The sequence below is a fragment of the Cherax quadricarinatus genome, chromosome 26 (assembly GCF_038502225.1).
Source record: "Cherax quadricarinatus isolate ZL_2023a chromosome 26, ASM3850222v1, whole genome shotgun sequence".
Lineage (NCBI taxonomy): Eukaryota > Metazoa > Arthropoda > Malacostraca > Decapoda > Parastacidae > Cherax > Cherax quadricarinatus.
The window spans coordinates 18,536,842-18,553,394 of record NC_091317.1 but is presented as its reverse complement, the minus strand read 5'-3'; the positions used below and the strand labels follow the sequence as shown (position 1 = coordinate 18,553,394).

At 37.8% G+C, this 16,553-nt stretch overlaps 1 protein-coding gene across 6 annotated transcripts in view; it reads left to right on the top strand.

The window, feature by feature from the left end:
* Positions 1-16,553, top strand: part of LOC128691561 (small G protein signaling modulator 2) — a 652,393-nt gene that overhangs the window by 318,590 nt on the left and 317,250 nt on the right. For all 6 annotated transcript variants that reach the window (XM_070088836.1, XM_070088840.1, XM_070088838.1 and 3 more), the window contains exon 6: positions 8,856-8,923. In XM_070088836.1, the coding sequence (XP_069944937.1) occupies positions 8,856-8,923 (68 nt within the window). The remainder of the gene's footprint in view (positions 1-8,855; positions 8,924-16,553) is intronic.

Genomic DNA, 16,553 nt, shown 5'->3' with positions numbered 1-16,553 from the left:
CAAAAATTAACAAAATAATAAAATGAAAAATAAATGGCATGAAATAAAAAACAGTAACAGACAAATTTAGTAAGTCTCATCAGGGAAATAAAGAATTTCATTGAAAACATTTTCACTTCATGTTTTGCAGAAACCTAAAGAAACTAAAAATTAAGAAGCTAAAAATTGAGAAGCTAAAAATTGAGAAGCTAAAAACTGAGAAACATAATATAACTTTCATAATTTCCCTTGCTTGTTAAATAATAAATTTTTGTGCAATTTTATTTATGTTTATTGAGCCTTCTTTACCCCCTAGACTTTTATTTTTATTTCATTTGGGGTAATTTACCCTAGTTCCCTGACCTAGGTGCTAGACAAACAGGGACAGCAGGTGTCTTAAGGAAACACACCCAGTGTTTCCACCTATACCAGAGAATGAACCATGGACACTTCATGTGTGAGCTGAGTCCACTATCATCCAAGCTACAGGACACCTCTGAACCTTAAATCATTTGCCTATGTGGCCCATTCTAATGCAGGGTTGCCACGATTACACTAAGAGACAACACAGTAAGTGTCAGGGGCCCAAGACTGTTCAACTGCCTCCTAGCATACATAAGGGGGATTACCAATAGGCCCCTGGATGTCTTCAAGAAGGCACTGGAGAGACACCTAAAGTCAGTACCTGATCAGCCGGGCTGTGGTTCATACATCGGTTTGTGTGTGGCCAGCAGTAACAGCCTGGTTGATCAGACCCTGATCTTCCATGAGGCCTGGTCTCAGACTAGGCTGTGGGGGTGTTGACCCCCGAAACTCTCTCCAGGTTAGCTCCAGGTAAGGTGTATGTAGTTACAGGGATTTAGTCAGATCTAGAGAGAGCAGTAAACTCCTACAGAAACTAAGCAAAATGCATTAGACAGTGATGTCTGTGTTGTATCTTGCCAGTCTGTGATGTGAGATTATGTAGAGTTATTTATTCTGTGTTTACAGTTCCTGCTGAAATGTTATTTTATCATCATTAAACTTAAAAAAATATATTTTTTTTATTTCTTTGCTAAGGTTACAATGTGTGTTTACATTTCATAATTTGATTGGTGCAAAGAAAGCCACTATCATGCCGAGGCATTTCGGGCACACTTAAACCTAATACGTAGACTACTTAAGCCTAGACAGGTGAAGAGTGGTAGAGTACAAATATTCAATATTTTACTCTATTATTAATATGAGGTAGTACAATTAATGATACAAATGTTCATTTTTAAGTTTGTAATAATGGCTTAATAGTTAAGGGATAATAAAATATTTGGAAGAGTTGCTTTAAAGTTGGTTAGAGTTTAGCATAGTGTGGGTATGGTTGTTACTGAGAGATGAGATGATTTTTGAGTATAGTTCTAAATTGATTTGTGGGCAGGGGACCTCTTGCTGGTTCAGGCAAAGAGTTCCAGATCTTTGGGCCTTTTATGTGCATTGCATTTTTGCATAAAAAGTGTGAGATGGACATGAGGGATGCTGAAGAGTGTTTTGTGCCTCATGTTATGCCTGTGTGTTCTTTTGAAGCTGTCTAGGAGAAGTTTGAGTGGAGGGTTGATATTGGAGTTTAATGTTCTCTATATATAGTAGGCACAATAATAAGTTTGTATATTTTGTATATTAAGTAAGTTCAAGCTTTTGAAGAGTGGTGGGCTGTGTTGTCTAGTGCAGAAGTTTGTGATCATCCGCACCGCCGCTTTCTGTTGGGTTATTAAAGGATTAAGGAAGCGAGATAGTTTATATATATATATATATATATATATATATATATATATATATATATATATATATATATATATATATTTATATATTTTTCAACAAGTCGGCCGTCTCCCACCGAGGCAGGGTGACCCAAAAAAGAAAGAAAATCCCCAAAAAGAAAATACTTTCATCATCATTCAACACTTTCACCACACTCGCACATTATCACTGTTTTTGCAGAGGGGCTCATAATACAACAGTTTAGAAGCATACACATATAAAGATACACAACATATCCCTCCAAACTGCCAATATCCCAAACCCCTCCTTTAAAATGCAGGCATTGTACTTCCCATTTCCAGGACTCAAGTCCGACTATATGAAAATAACCGGTTTCCCTGAATCCCTTCACTAAATATTACCCTGCTTACACTCCAACAGATTCTCAGGTCCCAAGTACCATTCGTCTCCATTCACTCCTATCTAACACGCTCACACACGCTTGCTGGAAGTCCAAGCCCCTTGCCCACAAAACCTCCTTTACCCCCTCTCTCCAACCCTTTCGAGGACGACCCCTACCCCACCTTCCTTCCCCTATAGATTTATATGCTTTCCATGTCATTCTACTTTGATCCATTCTCTCTAAATGACCAAACCACCTCAACAACCCCTCTTCCCTCTGACTAATACTTTTATTAACTCCACACCTTTTCCTAATTTCCACACTCCGAATTTTCTACATAATATTTACACCACACATTGCCCTTAAACAGGACATCTCCACTGCCTCCAACCGTCTCCTCGCTGCTGCATTTACCACCCAAGCTTCACACCCATATAAGAGTGTTGGTACTACTATACTTTCATACATTCCCTTCTTTGCCTCCATAGATAACGTTTTTTGACTCCACATATACCTCAACGCACCACTCACCTTTTTTCCCTCATCAATTCTATGATTAACCTCATCCTTCATAAATCCATCCGCCGACACGTCAACTCCTAAGTATCTGAAAACATTCACTTCTTCCATACTCCTCCTCCCCAATTTGATATCCAATTTTTCTTTATCTAAATCATTTGACACCCTCATCACCTTACTCTTTTCTATGTTCACTTTCAACTTTCTACCTTTACACACATTTCCAAACTCATCCACTAACCTTTGCAATTTTTCTTTAGAATCTCCCATAAGCACAGTATCATCAGCAAAAAGTAACTGTGTCAATTCCCATTTTGAATTTGATTCCCCAAAATTTAATCCCACCCCTCTCCCGAACACCCTAGCATTTACTTCCTTTACAACCCCATCTATAAATATATTAAACAACCATGGTGACATTATATATATATATATATTTTTCTTTTTTTTTTTTTCAACAAGTCGGTCGCCTCCCACATTTTATATATATATATATATATATATATATATATATATATATATATATATATATATATATATATATATATATATATATATATATATATATATATATATATATATATATATATATATATATATATATATATATATATATATATATATATATCCAGTGCTCTATTTATTCATGTAAGAGATTTTAACCATCCAATTGATTTTCAAAAAGTTGAGAAAGTAGTATCAAGCAAGTCCATGGTCGACAGGAATATAATTGAATCTTGTTTCATAAAAAGCAGTTTTGACAATAATATGAATATTTCCTTTGGTTTATATAAATTAGATCCATTTATAATTAATAGAATTTGGGAAGAATTTAATAATACACTGGACAAATAATTTTTAAATTTTCTTGGGTAGAATAGTTTGTGGGGTGAGTTGTGCAAAGGACCTATCCAAGTTGGGTCGGCGCGCGTCAGGTGTTTAACCGTTGTGGGATCTGATAGTGAGGTGCTGGCCTGACCCCTTATATAGCTTCCTTGTATGCTTTACTTTCATAGTTCCTTGATAATGTGAGTAGTCACGAAAGCGCTTGGAATTTCTCTATTTTTTCAGAGTGGTTGTTTTGTGTATATATATATATATATATATTTATATATATATATATATATATATATATATATATATATATATATATATATATATATATATATATATATATATATGAGGCTTCAGAGTGGGTAGGGGATGTGTAGATCAAGTGTTTACATTGAAGCATATATGTGAACAGTATTTAGATAAAGGTAGGGAAGTTTTTATTGCATTTATGGATTTAGAAAAGGCATATGATAGAGTGGATAGAGGAGCAATGTGGCAGATGTTGCAAGTTTATGGAATAGGTGGTAAGTTACTAAATGCTGTAAAGAGCTTTTATGAGGATAGTGAGGCTCAGGTTAGGGTGTGTAGAAGAGAGGGAGAATACTTCCCGGTAAAAGTAGGTCTTAGACAGGGATGTGTAATGTCACCATGGTTGTTTAATATATTTATAGATGGGGTTGTAAAAGAAGTAAATGCTAGGGTGTTCGGGAGAGGGGTAGGATTAAATTATGGGGAATCAAATTCAAAATGGGAATTGACACAGTTACTTTTTGCTGATGATACTGTGCTTATGGGAGAGTCTAAAGAAAAATTGCAAAGGTTAGTGGATGAGTTTGAGAATGTGTGTAAAGGTAGAAAGTTGAAAGTGAACATAGAAAAGAGTAAGGTGATGAGGGTATCAAATGATTTAGATAAAGAAAAATTGGATATCAAATTGGGGAGGAGGAGTATCGAAGAAGTGAATGTTTTCAGATACTTGGGAGTTGACGTGTCGGCGGATGGATTTATGAAGGATGAGGTTAATCATAGAATTGATGAGGGAAAAAAGGTGAGTGGTGCGTTGAGGTATATGTGGAGTCAAAAAACGTTATCTATGGAGGCAAAGAAGGGAATGTATGAAAGTATAGTAGTACCAACACTCTTATATGGATGTGAAGCTTGGGTGGTAAATGCAGCAGCGAGGAGACGGTTGGAGGCAGTGGAGATGTCCTGTCTAAGGGCAATGTGTGGTGTAAATATTATGCAGAAAATTCGGAGTGTGGAAATTAGGAGAAGGTGTGGAGTTAATAAAAGCATTAGTCAGAGGGCAGAAGAGGGGTTGTTGAGGTGGTTTGGTCATTTAGAGAGAATGGATCAAAGTAGAATGACATGGAAAGCATATAAATCTATAGGGGAAGGAAAGAGGGGTAGGGGTCGTCCTCGAAAGGGTTGGAAAGAGGGGGTAAAGGAGGTTTTGTGGGCGAGGGGCTTGGACTTCCAGCAAGCGTGCATGAGCGTGTTAGATAGGAGTGAATGGAGACGAATGATACTTGGGACCTGACGATCTGTTGGAGTGTGAGCAGGGTAATATTTAGTGAAGGGATTCAGGGAAACCGGTTATTTTCATATAGTCGGACTTGAGTCCTGGAAATGGGAAGTATGTACAATGCATGCACTTTAAAGGAGGGGTTTGGGAGGATATGTTGTGTATGCTTTGAGGCTACTGAGCAGCAACCACTCTGGGCTTTTCACCTTAGTCCTCACAGAAGTTGCCATGTTGAGTAGTTAGAATGAAACAATCATAACAATAGTAATTTTTGGAGTAAAAAAAAATACAGAAAAAACTCTGCTAACATGTCCTCTTGATGATAGCAAAAATATAAAAATAACATTTTTGAAAAAACATACTTAGAAATATGATAGAAACGAGCTGATTGCATCAACATATTGCCAGAATTATGCACTATTTTTTTGGTAAGAAAACATTATTTTCCGTAATTTTTCAACTTCAGTTTTAAAATCTCTCAAAACAAAATTCCTTGGCCCTAAGGTGATTGGCCATGGTAGATTCTCAAACACAAATACCATTGGTGAGGTAAAGGTATATTAGAGAGTGATATAAAGTAAGGAGCACCCTTTGGGGTAGGCTGCATGTTATCATATCTTGGAAAGGATACCTTATGTTTTGGAAACTTTCTTAGTTATATGCTGGATGTGGGTCTGAAATTTAAGAATACAGTCAAGGTGGAAACCTTGAAATTTGCCCTCAGTGTGTCTTGTAATGGGTGAACCATTTATCAATATGTTTAGCTGGATATTTAATGCTCTGTTTCCAAAAAGCATGAAGTAGGTTTTGTCTATATTGAGAGGAAGTTCGTTGGTCATCATCCAGTTTGATATTTTATGTAGCTCACTGTGTGCAGTGTTACTAAGTATAGCCGGGTTTAGGTGGTCGAAGACGTAAGTGGTGTCATCTGCGAAAAGAACTGGTTTAAGGAGTTGCGATGCATTTGGGAGGTCATTGATGTAAATAAGAAAGAGTAGAGGATCTAGGACACATCCCAGTGGCACTAAAACAACTACAGGCTGAATATTGGAGGTCACACCATTTGTGTATACATGCTGGTGTCTACCACTAAGATAAGATTTAAAGTGATTGAGAGAGTGTTCTCTGACCCCATAATGCTTTAGTTTTAGGTGCAAGATATTGTGGTCTACTGTATCAGATGCTTTCCGTAGATTTATGAAGTGCCCCAGAGGATATTCATTTTTTCAGTTGCTGTATACATGTATAGTAATTCGAGCATCTGAATAATTGCATCATTCGCTCTTTTTTCAACCTAAACCCAAACTGGCAGGGGTTCAGTATGTTATGGGATAAGAGATGGGAGTAGATTTGTTTATGTATTATTTTTTCGAAGATTTTAGTGAGCAAAGGCTAGTTAGAGATTGGTCTGTAATTATTTAGTTCTGTAGATTAGATTAGATTTTGCCACCGAAGTGGCTAGTTTATTATGCACCCCATATCCATCCTGTGGACGGTGGTGCAAGAGCATAAGGATACACAAAAGGTATAGGAACTAGACCCCAAAAGGGTTAACAGGTGTACATATGGGTTTTTATTTATCTACATATCTACAGTTCACTTATCTGTTACATGCAAATTTAGGAAATTTGCTTAGTATATCTGATATCTTATTTTCATTAATAAGATATCTTGACATGTCACATGGGTTATTATACTGTCTGTCTCTGTATTCCTCAATAAGTGGACAATTAAGCACATAGTGTTCAAGACAGTGACCATATGCCTGATCACATAATTTGCATTTAGTTTAATCATCATCTGTGTGTCTCCCAAACTGCCAGAAGTACTTGTAACCAAGCCTAAGCCTGGCCACTACAACATCAGTCGAAAAGAGATGTTAATCATGTCCTGAGGCAGTCTACCTAAGTTAGTTATGAGAAAAGTTGGGTAGTGGTCTGTAGTGATGTCTATGATTATGCCTGCATTTAGTGGGGATATAGTATTGGTCCAGATATTATCAAGTAGTCAGGCACTTGTCTCTGTGATTCTTGTTGGTTTAGTTATAGATGGTAGTAGCAAGCAGCTGCTCATAGTGTTTGTGAAATTAACTACCTAGGGGCCAGCTGCTTGAATGAGGTTTATATTAGTCACCAGCAAGTAGTGTTTATTCATCTCTGAGTCATTTATCGTGTTTCTTAAGTTGTCACTAAATGTGTAAATATTAGTGTGAGGTAGTCTGTAGACTGCTCCAACTGCTATGTTTTTTTTTTTTTTTTAGGTTTTTGGATGTGAATTTGGCACATATATATTCACCATATTCATCCCTGGTGCAAGTAGATTTAATACATTTTAGTACACTAGAGTAGTAGATAGCAGTACCTCCTAATTGATCAGCCCTGCAGTTGTGTATGGCTGTGTAACCAGGTAAGGCAAAGATGTCTGTTAAATCATGTTTGAGCCATGTTTCAGTGAGAATGATAAAAGATATGTTAACATTTAGAGAATTAAGAAGTGCAAGGAGGTCATCATAGTGTTTACTCAATGATCTGATATTGTAATTGAATACTGTTATGTTCTTGTTGGCACTGAGTACAGCTTTAACCTGACTGGCAGTGTAGTAATGACAATTATTGTTAGAATTATTTGTGCTGTTTAACAAGAGGTTAATATTAGGATAAATATTTGCATTTATAAGAGTAATGGAGAATGTAGCTTAGTATCAAATAAAAGTAACTAAGGGATAAGCTGTAAAAAAATAAATTGAAAAACAATTATTAACAACTTCTATCAAGGATGAGTATATGGACTGAGACTATTAATTAACACAAAAAAGAATGAGTTACTGAGTATTATAAGTTAAATTTAAAAAGATGAATAAATAGAGGGGATGTAAATATTATGCTAAAAATACCTAGCCAAGATAGGACTTGCAGCAGTGGTTTTAAGTTGGAAAAATTCAGATTCAGGAAGGATATAGGAAAGCACTGGTTTGGTAATAGAGTTGTGGATGAGTGGAACAAACTCCCAAGTACTGTCATAGATACTAAAACATTGTGAAGTTTTAAAAATAGGTTAGATAAATACATGAGTGGGTGTGGGTAGGTGTGAGTTGGACCTGACTAGCTTGTGCTACTAGGTCTGATGCCGTGCTCCTTCCTTAAGTGAATGTGACCTGACCTGACTAGGTTGGGCCATAGAGCCACTATCATGCCTAGGCATGATAGTGGCTCTCATTGCACTGCATCTCATTTTTGTAATTTCATAATCTCAATGTAATCTTGCAAGGAAATAAAAATTGATTGATTAATTGATAAAACTATAATTAATCTTTAAAAAATGTATTTTTTGTTAATATTTTTGGGTGTCTGGAATGGGAAATATTGCTTTGAATTTAGGCTGTTTCGAATTTAGGCTGACCTGGAACAGATTACAGCCAAAAAACGAGGTTCCACTGTATATTGTAATAAACAGAATAGAAGAAATCAGCTCTAATATACATTATTTAGGTATGTATATTGGTCAGAGACCCCGTCGTAAGCCCGAGTCGTCGGTAAATGAGTACATCACTAAGTGTCGAGAGGCTGTATAAGTTCCACATATAATCATGCAGTAGTACTTGCAATTAAGCCATCATTGGAGCTTAAATCAGCCCAGGGGACTGCAAAGATTAAGGAGCAGCTGTTAATGTTGCCACTGCTGCTGCCACTACTAGCATTCATTTTGCTGATACTAGAATAATTAGTAAAGTCTGACATGACAATATATATTTTTTTATTCGTCATTCTCTTGATTTTATTTTACAGTTTTGTCTGGTATAGTAAAAAGATTTTCTCTCTTCTTATACTGGAAGTGAAAAAATAATTATTCTTAACTTTTTTCCAGCAAATATTATGAAAAAGATTCACTGGTAGCAGATCCAGACTATGGTACCATCCTGAGCTCCCTCTTAGGTGAGTTTCATGTAAGTGTATTTGAATAATAATATAATAATATCTTTATTTCTACAAGTACATGTACAAGGTATACAGGCCTAGCTGACATCAATGACATACTGCTATGTAGGAAGCTGCTTGTTATGCAGAGTGTTTCGGGCAGATTAGGTCAGTTTAGTCCCAGGATGCGACCCACACCAGTTGACTATCACCAAGGTACCCATTTTACTGATGGGGAACATAGATAACCAGTGTAAGGAAACGCCCTATTTTTCTACCCTCGCCGGGAATTTAACCCGGATCCTTGCTGTGTGAAGCAAGAGCCTTAGCCACTAGGCCACGGGGTATTGAATGAGAGAGATGTATTGTCCAAAGACCAGTGGTTCGCATTCCACTGTATGGTGTCACCTGTTTCTTGAAGAAAAATATGAGCAAAAATATTTTTCTAGCATTATTATTATTATCATTGTTGTTATTATTATTACTGTTATGTGTATCCCTTCAAGAGGTTGCCTGGCTTTTTTCCTTCCTCCAGCATTTGTTTTTGTTTTGCTCATTACTTGAGGATGTTTCATCTAATCAGCTTCAAAATATTTAACAATTGTGTATGGTAACGAAAACCAGATTTTTGGAACAAATGGCATGTTTACGTGCCCTATGACCAAATTTGTTGAATGGACTTCAGCGCCAGCCTTCATCGGTTGTGGATGTCTAACCTGAGCATCATTGACAAATTTCCCATGTTCTCTCTGGGATGCTTTTCCTCATCTACTTTGCCTGCTGGGCATATTTCAAGAAGGGAACTTGTCATTGGCTTAATTTTAGCCAGCTTAATTTTTTCCGCTCTGCGGATATTTATTTAATGGGTTTGGTGGAAATCCGGTTGCTGAACTTGGGTGAAACATGGGTTTCTCTCTCTGCTGGGGCTTGTCAAGGGGATCCATCTGATCTAATTGGGAACTTCTAGTTTCTGTTTCTGTTTACAAAGGGACTCCTGTTCCCTTTTCTTTCGTGGCCCAGCTTTGGGCAGTACAGGGAGGCCCCACTTACACAGCAGGTTAAGTTTTGGGCTACCGCTGTAAAGTGAAACATAGCCTTTTTTTTTTTTTCACTTTCAAATGCATATAAAAGCCTGATGATATGTTTACACTATCACATGTTAATAGAGCTAGACCTAAAAAATGCATATACAGTACACACAATACTTACCTTAAAATATTTTCAGAAGTCTGAATAAATGAAGAATGGGTATAATTGAAAACTGCTGCATTAGGAAATGCTGTAAAGCGGAGCCCTCCTGTATCTTTTCTCCATACATTGGAAAGCAGGGCTCGATATAGCATAAGCTGTCAGTGACTTACAAACCCAATAAGAAGTGGCATAGCTTCAAATGTTCTTAATTTGAAGACAACAGAGAGTGAAATTCAAGTATATAGGTATTTAGATGCAGATGTGACCATTTTATGTGTAAAATAGTGTGGAATTTTTACTTGCATTAAATCACATTAAGTAAGTTATGTGTTTAGGTACAGCTACACATAAGGACAATTATCATACATATGCAGTTTAACAAGTGTCAATTACCTAGGATACCGAAAAAAAAAAGTCAAATTGACTTCAAAAGTGGCTTCAGTATTTAGTGGCTGATATAGCTTAGGGTCAGTATAGTTCCCATTAAGTTTTGTTTGCATGAAAGCAAACTTGGAATCGTTGGAAGCCATGCCATAACTGGAGCATGACTTATCTGATCGGGTTCAGATTTTCATCACTAATGTTGTTTCCTCAGCGTAAAGTTGATGCTGTTAATGGGTGGCATAAGTCCCAGTTTACCAATTTTATTGAATAACTAGTATTATATATAATGACTAAAGAATGCTTCTGATTGGCATAAAAATACTAATGATGTATTCTGTAAGAAGGGTGATACTCTGCAAGTTTAGTCTAAGTAGGTGCAAATTTGAAATCTTACTGAAATTTTTATGAAATCTGGAATCATTTCAGTCTGATCAACTACTGAAGAATGTCTCTTCGAATCAGTCTCAATCTTTCATTGTTGGTGTGTTTTATTAAAGGAAAGCTTGAGAGTCACTTTGAACTGTGTAAATTTCAATTTACAGATTTTATTAAATGCATAGTTTCTCATGTAATAACCAGAGAATGCCTCTTCTGATTGGTTTCAAACAAACACTGGTTTATCTTGGTTGGAAGTATTTTTATTAATTGTGTTCTGTATGTTTGCCAATTTGCCAGTTATAAGGCCAATTTATTTAAATTTAATTTTCTTGAAAATGTGAAAAATATATATTTTATCAAGAGATTGTAGAGTATTTTAAAAAAATTGCATTTTTTAAATTTGACGATAATAGACCTTACTATTTTCAGGATGTAGGTCTCTCTGTGAGATAACATAAGAATGCCTCTTCAATTTAGTTTCATAGTTGGTATTATTAATGGAAGGTTTAAATTAGATTTGACTTATGAAAGAGGATAAACAAGTATACAAGGTATGATATAGCACGTAATGAAAGTAGTTTGTTAGATTATGTATTCGTGGATAAAAGGTTGATGGGTAGGGTTCAGGATGTACATGTTTATAGAGGGGCGACTGATATATCGGATCATTATTTAGTTGTAGCTACAGTTAGAGTAAGAGGTAGATGGGATGAAAGGAAAATGGCAACAACAAGTAAGAGAGAGGTGAAAGTGTATAAACTAAGGGAGGAGGAAGTTAGGGTGAGATATAAGCAACTATTGGCAGAAAGGTGCAAGTATGAGTAGTGGGGGGGTTGAAGAGGGTTGGAATAGTTTTAAAAATGAAGTATTAGAATGTGGGGCAGAAGTTCGTGGCTATAGGAGGGTGGGTGTAGGAGGAAACAGGAGTGATTAGTGCAATGATAAAGTAAAGGGTGTGATGAAAGAGAAAAAGGTAGCTTTTAAGAGGTTTTTACAAAGCAAAAGTATTGTAAGAAGAGCAGAGTATATGGAGAGTAAAAGAAAGGTGAAGAGTGTGGTGAGAGAGTGTAAAAGGAGAGCAGATGATAGTGGGAGAGGCACTGTCAAGAAATTTTGATGAAAATAAGAAAAAAAAAATGGAGTGACATAAACAAGTTAACAAAGCCTAGGGAAAGAATGGATTTGTCAGTTAACCCTTTCAGGGTCGACAGGGCCTCTCCTAAAATTGTTCTCAGGGTCGGAAATTTTTTGAAAAAAAAAAAAAAAAAAAAAAAAAAAAAAAATTCTTATGAAATGATAGAGAATATTTTCCTGATCATAATGACACCAAAAGTATGAAATTTGATGGAAAACTTAGGGAGTTATGCTCTTGTGAAGTAAGCAGTCTCGATGATGTTTACACATCGGCAATTTCGCCCATTTTGAGCCCTATTTTCTGCCAATTTCAATGTACCAGTTGACAAAAATCATACCTATTTCGCTAGAACTCCATTTTTTTCTATCGAATGAGTACAAGACACCACCCATTTATCGAATTCCACTATCCAGTAACGTGGTCAGAATTTGGCAATTTTGCCAATTTCACACAAATTTCAAAAGATGCCAATTTCCAAATAGGGTCCAGAATAAACAAGACAGACATGTCTGGCACTAAAATAACATTTCCTCTGTTCATTACTCGTGTCCCCAGGCCTCTGTTACATTTCTTTTGCTTTCCACTTTGAATTTTTATTCTCACAAAAAATAGAAGATTTATGTTATGCAGACTACTGCATTCATGTAGAAATGGCATAGAAATTGTATAAATAATATCAGGGCACTTGTGGAAGAATATTACACTCACCAGTTGACGTATATTGGACGCTTGGCATGATTTGTTTACCTTTGAACTTTGGCAAAAATCGAACATTTCTGCTACTTTGAGCTCAATTTCAAGGCACTTTTCATTATGAAAGCAATCAAAATCATCTCAATTTCCGTAATATGTCTTCCATTCTATAAAATGAGACCAGGAAAACTAGAATACAACCATAAATAGCATAAAAAAATACACTGCAAAGTCGCTGTTTTGAACCAAAAACAAAGTTGGAGTTTTTTTTCTCATTATACACTGTTTACTGCAGTAGTTTTTTATACCGCACACACTGACCACATAGACCCATTCTTTCATATGTAGGCCTACCAGCATTCTCTCGCTAGATTTGAAGGTGCTAGAATTTCTGCGTACTAGTACGGCACCAACCCTGAAAGGGTTAAAAACAGAGTAGGGGAGTTAGTAGATGGGGAGCTGGAGGTATTGGGTAGATGGCGAGAATATTTTGAGGAACTTTTAAATGTCGATTAAGTAAGGGATGCGGTAATTTCATGCACTGGTCAGGGAGGTGTCACATCTTTTAGAAGTGAAGAAGAGCAGGATGGAGTGTGGGGAAGATGCATGAGACATTATGTAGAATGAAAGAGGGTAAAGCAGCTGGAACTGATGGGATCATGACAAATGTTAAAAGTAGGGGGGAATATAGTGTTGGAGTGGTTGGTACTTTTGTTTAATAAATGTATGAAAAAGGGGAAGGTACCTAGGGATTGGCAGAGAGCTTGTATAGTTCCTTTATACAAAGGGAAGGGGGACAAAAGAGATCGTAAAAATAATAGGGGAATAAGTTTACTGAGTATACCAGGAAAAGTGTACGGTAGGGTTATTATTGAAAGAATTAGAGATAAGACAGAGAGTAGGATTTCGGATGAGCAAGGAGGCTTTAGTGTGGGTAGGGGATGTGTAGATCAAGTGTTTACATTGAAGCATGTATGTGAACAGTATTTAGATAAAGGCAGGGAAGTTTTCATTGCATTTATGAATTTAGAAAAGGCATATGATAGTGGATAGGGGAGCAATGTGGCAGATGTTGCAAGTATATGGAATAGGTAGTAAGTTACTAAATGCTGTAAAAAGTTTTTATGAGGATAATGAGGCTCGGGTTAGGGTGTACAGAAGAGAGGGAGATTACTTCTCAGTAAAAGTAGGTCTTAGACAGGGATGTATAATGTCACCATGGTTATTTAATATACAGTGGACCCCCGCATAGCGAACAATCCGCATAGCGGACGCTTCGTTCGCTAAAATTTTGCCCCGCATAGTGGACAAAAACCCGCTCAGCGGCCTTCGTCCGAGACGCGTCCAATGTGCGGCCTGAGCCACGCTCACATGTGCCGCCGGTGGCATTGTTTACCAGCCAGCCTCCGCGGTAACATCCAAGCATACAATCGGAACATTTCGTATTATTACAGTGTTTTTGGTGATTTTTTTCTGGAAAATAAGTGACCATGGGCCCCAAGATAGCTTCTAGTGCCAACCCTACAGCAATAAGGGTGAGAATTACTTTGGAGATGAAGAAAAAGATCATTGATAAGTATGAAAGTGGAGTGCTTGTCTCCGAGCTGGCCAGGTTGTATAATAAACCCCAATCAACCATCGCTACTATTGGTGGTACAGCTGCTGCTGCTGCTGTACCACAGTCAGCTGCTGCTGCTGCTGTAGTACCGTCTGCTGCTGCTGTAGCATCGTCTGCTGCTGCTGCTGTAGCATCGTCTGCTGGTGCTGTAACATCGTCAGTTGCTGCTGTAGCATCGTCTGCTGCTGCTGCTGTAGCATCGTCTGCTGCTGCTGCTGCTGCTGCTGTAGCATCGTCTGCTGCTGCTGCTGCTGCTGTAGCATCGTCTGCTGCTGCTGCTGCTGCTGTAGCATCGTCTGCTGGTGCTGTAACATCGTCAGTTGCTGCTGTAGCATCGTCTGCTGCTGCTGCTGTAGCATCGTCTGCTGCTGCTGCTGTAGCATCGTCTGCTGCTGCTGCTGCTGCTGTAGCATCGTCTGCTGCTGCTGCTGTAGCATCGTCTGCTGCTGCTGCTGTAGCATCGTCTGCTGCTGCTGCTGCTGCTGTAGCATCGTCTGCTGCTGCTGCTGCTGCTGTACCACCGTTGTTGGTGTGGCTTATTGAGAATACCAAGAAACAATTAACCCCAGAGGATTTGCCACCCAGGATAACCCAAAAAAGTCAGTGTCATCGAAGACTGTCTAACTTATTTCCATTGGGGTCCTTAATCTTGTCTCCCAGGATGCAACCCACATCAGTCGACTAACACCCAGGTGAACAGGGAAAATGCCTGGAACTAGTGCTCATATTGGTGAATTTAGAGCCAGCAAAGGTTGGTTTGAGAGATTTAAGAATCGTAGTGACATACACAGTGTGATAAGGCCTGTTCTGGAAGAAAATACCAAACAGGACCTACAGTACTCAGGAGGAAAAGGCACTCCCAGGACACAGTGTCTCATCAGTCATTGCTGCATCTTCAATAAAGGTAAGTGTCATTTATTCTTCATTTAGTAGAGTAGTTCATGCACAATATATATTGTGCATGTACTACTCTACTTTTGTGCATGTATCCTTCTCTTTGTGTGTAGGAAAATGTCTATTTCATGTGGTAAAATTTTTTTTTTCATACTTTTGGGTGTCTTGCACGGATTAATTTTATTTCCATTATTTCTTATGGGGAAAATTAATTCGCATAGCGAACATTTCGCATAACGGCCAGCCCTCTTGCACGGATTAAGTTCGCTATGCGGGGGTCCACTGTATTAGTAGATGCTAGGGTGTTGGGGAGAGGAGTGGGATTAAATTATGGGGAAGCAAATACAAAACAGAAGTTGACACAGTTACTTTTTGCTGATGATACTGTGCTTATGGGAGATTCTAAAGAAAAGTTGCATAGGTTAGTGGATGAGTTTGGGAGAGTGTGTAAAGGTAAAAAGTTGAAAGCAAACATAGATAATAGTAAGGTGATGAGGGTATCTTATGATTTAGATAAAGAAAATTTTTATCTCATATTGGAGACAGGGAGTATGGAAGAAGTGAATGTTTTCAGATGGGTTTATGAAGGATGAGGTAAACCATAGAATTGATGAAGGAAGAAAGGTGAGTGGTACGTTGAGGTATATGTGTGGAGACAAAAAACGTTATCTATGGAGGCAAAGAAAGGAATGTATGAAAGTATAGTGGTACCAACACTCTTATATGGGTGTGAAGCTTGAGTTGTAAATGCTGCAGCGAGGAGGTGGTTGGAGATGTCCTGTCTAAGAGCAATGTGTGGTGTAGATATGCAGAAAATTCAAAGTGTGGAAATTAGGAGAAGGTGTGGAGTTAATAAAAGTATTAGTCAGAGGGCTTGTAGAAATTAGGAGAAGGTGTGGAGTTAATAAAAGTATTAGTCAGAGGGCTGAAGAGGGGTTGTTGAGGTGGTTTGGTCTTTTAGAGAGAATGGATCAAAGTAGAATGACATGGAGAGCATATAAATCTGTAGGGGAAGGAAGGAAGGGTAAGGGTTGTCCTCAAAAAGTTTTGCGGGAGGGGGTAAAGGAGGTTTTGTGAGCGAAGGGCTTGGACTTTTAGCAAGCGTGTGTAAGCGTGTTAGATAGGATTGAATAGAGACGAATGGTTTTTGGGACCTGACGAGCTGTTGGAGTGTGAGAAGGGTAATGTTTAGTGAAGGGATTCAGGGAAACCAGTTATTTTTATATAGCTGGACTTGAGTACTGGAAATGGGAAATACAATGCCTGCATGTTAAAGGATGGGTTTGGAATATTGGCAGTTTGGAGGGATATGTTATATACGGTGGACCCCTGCCCAACGGCGGCATCAAGTAACA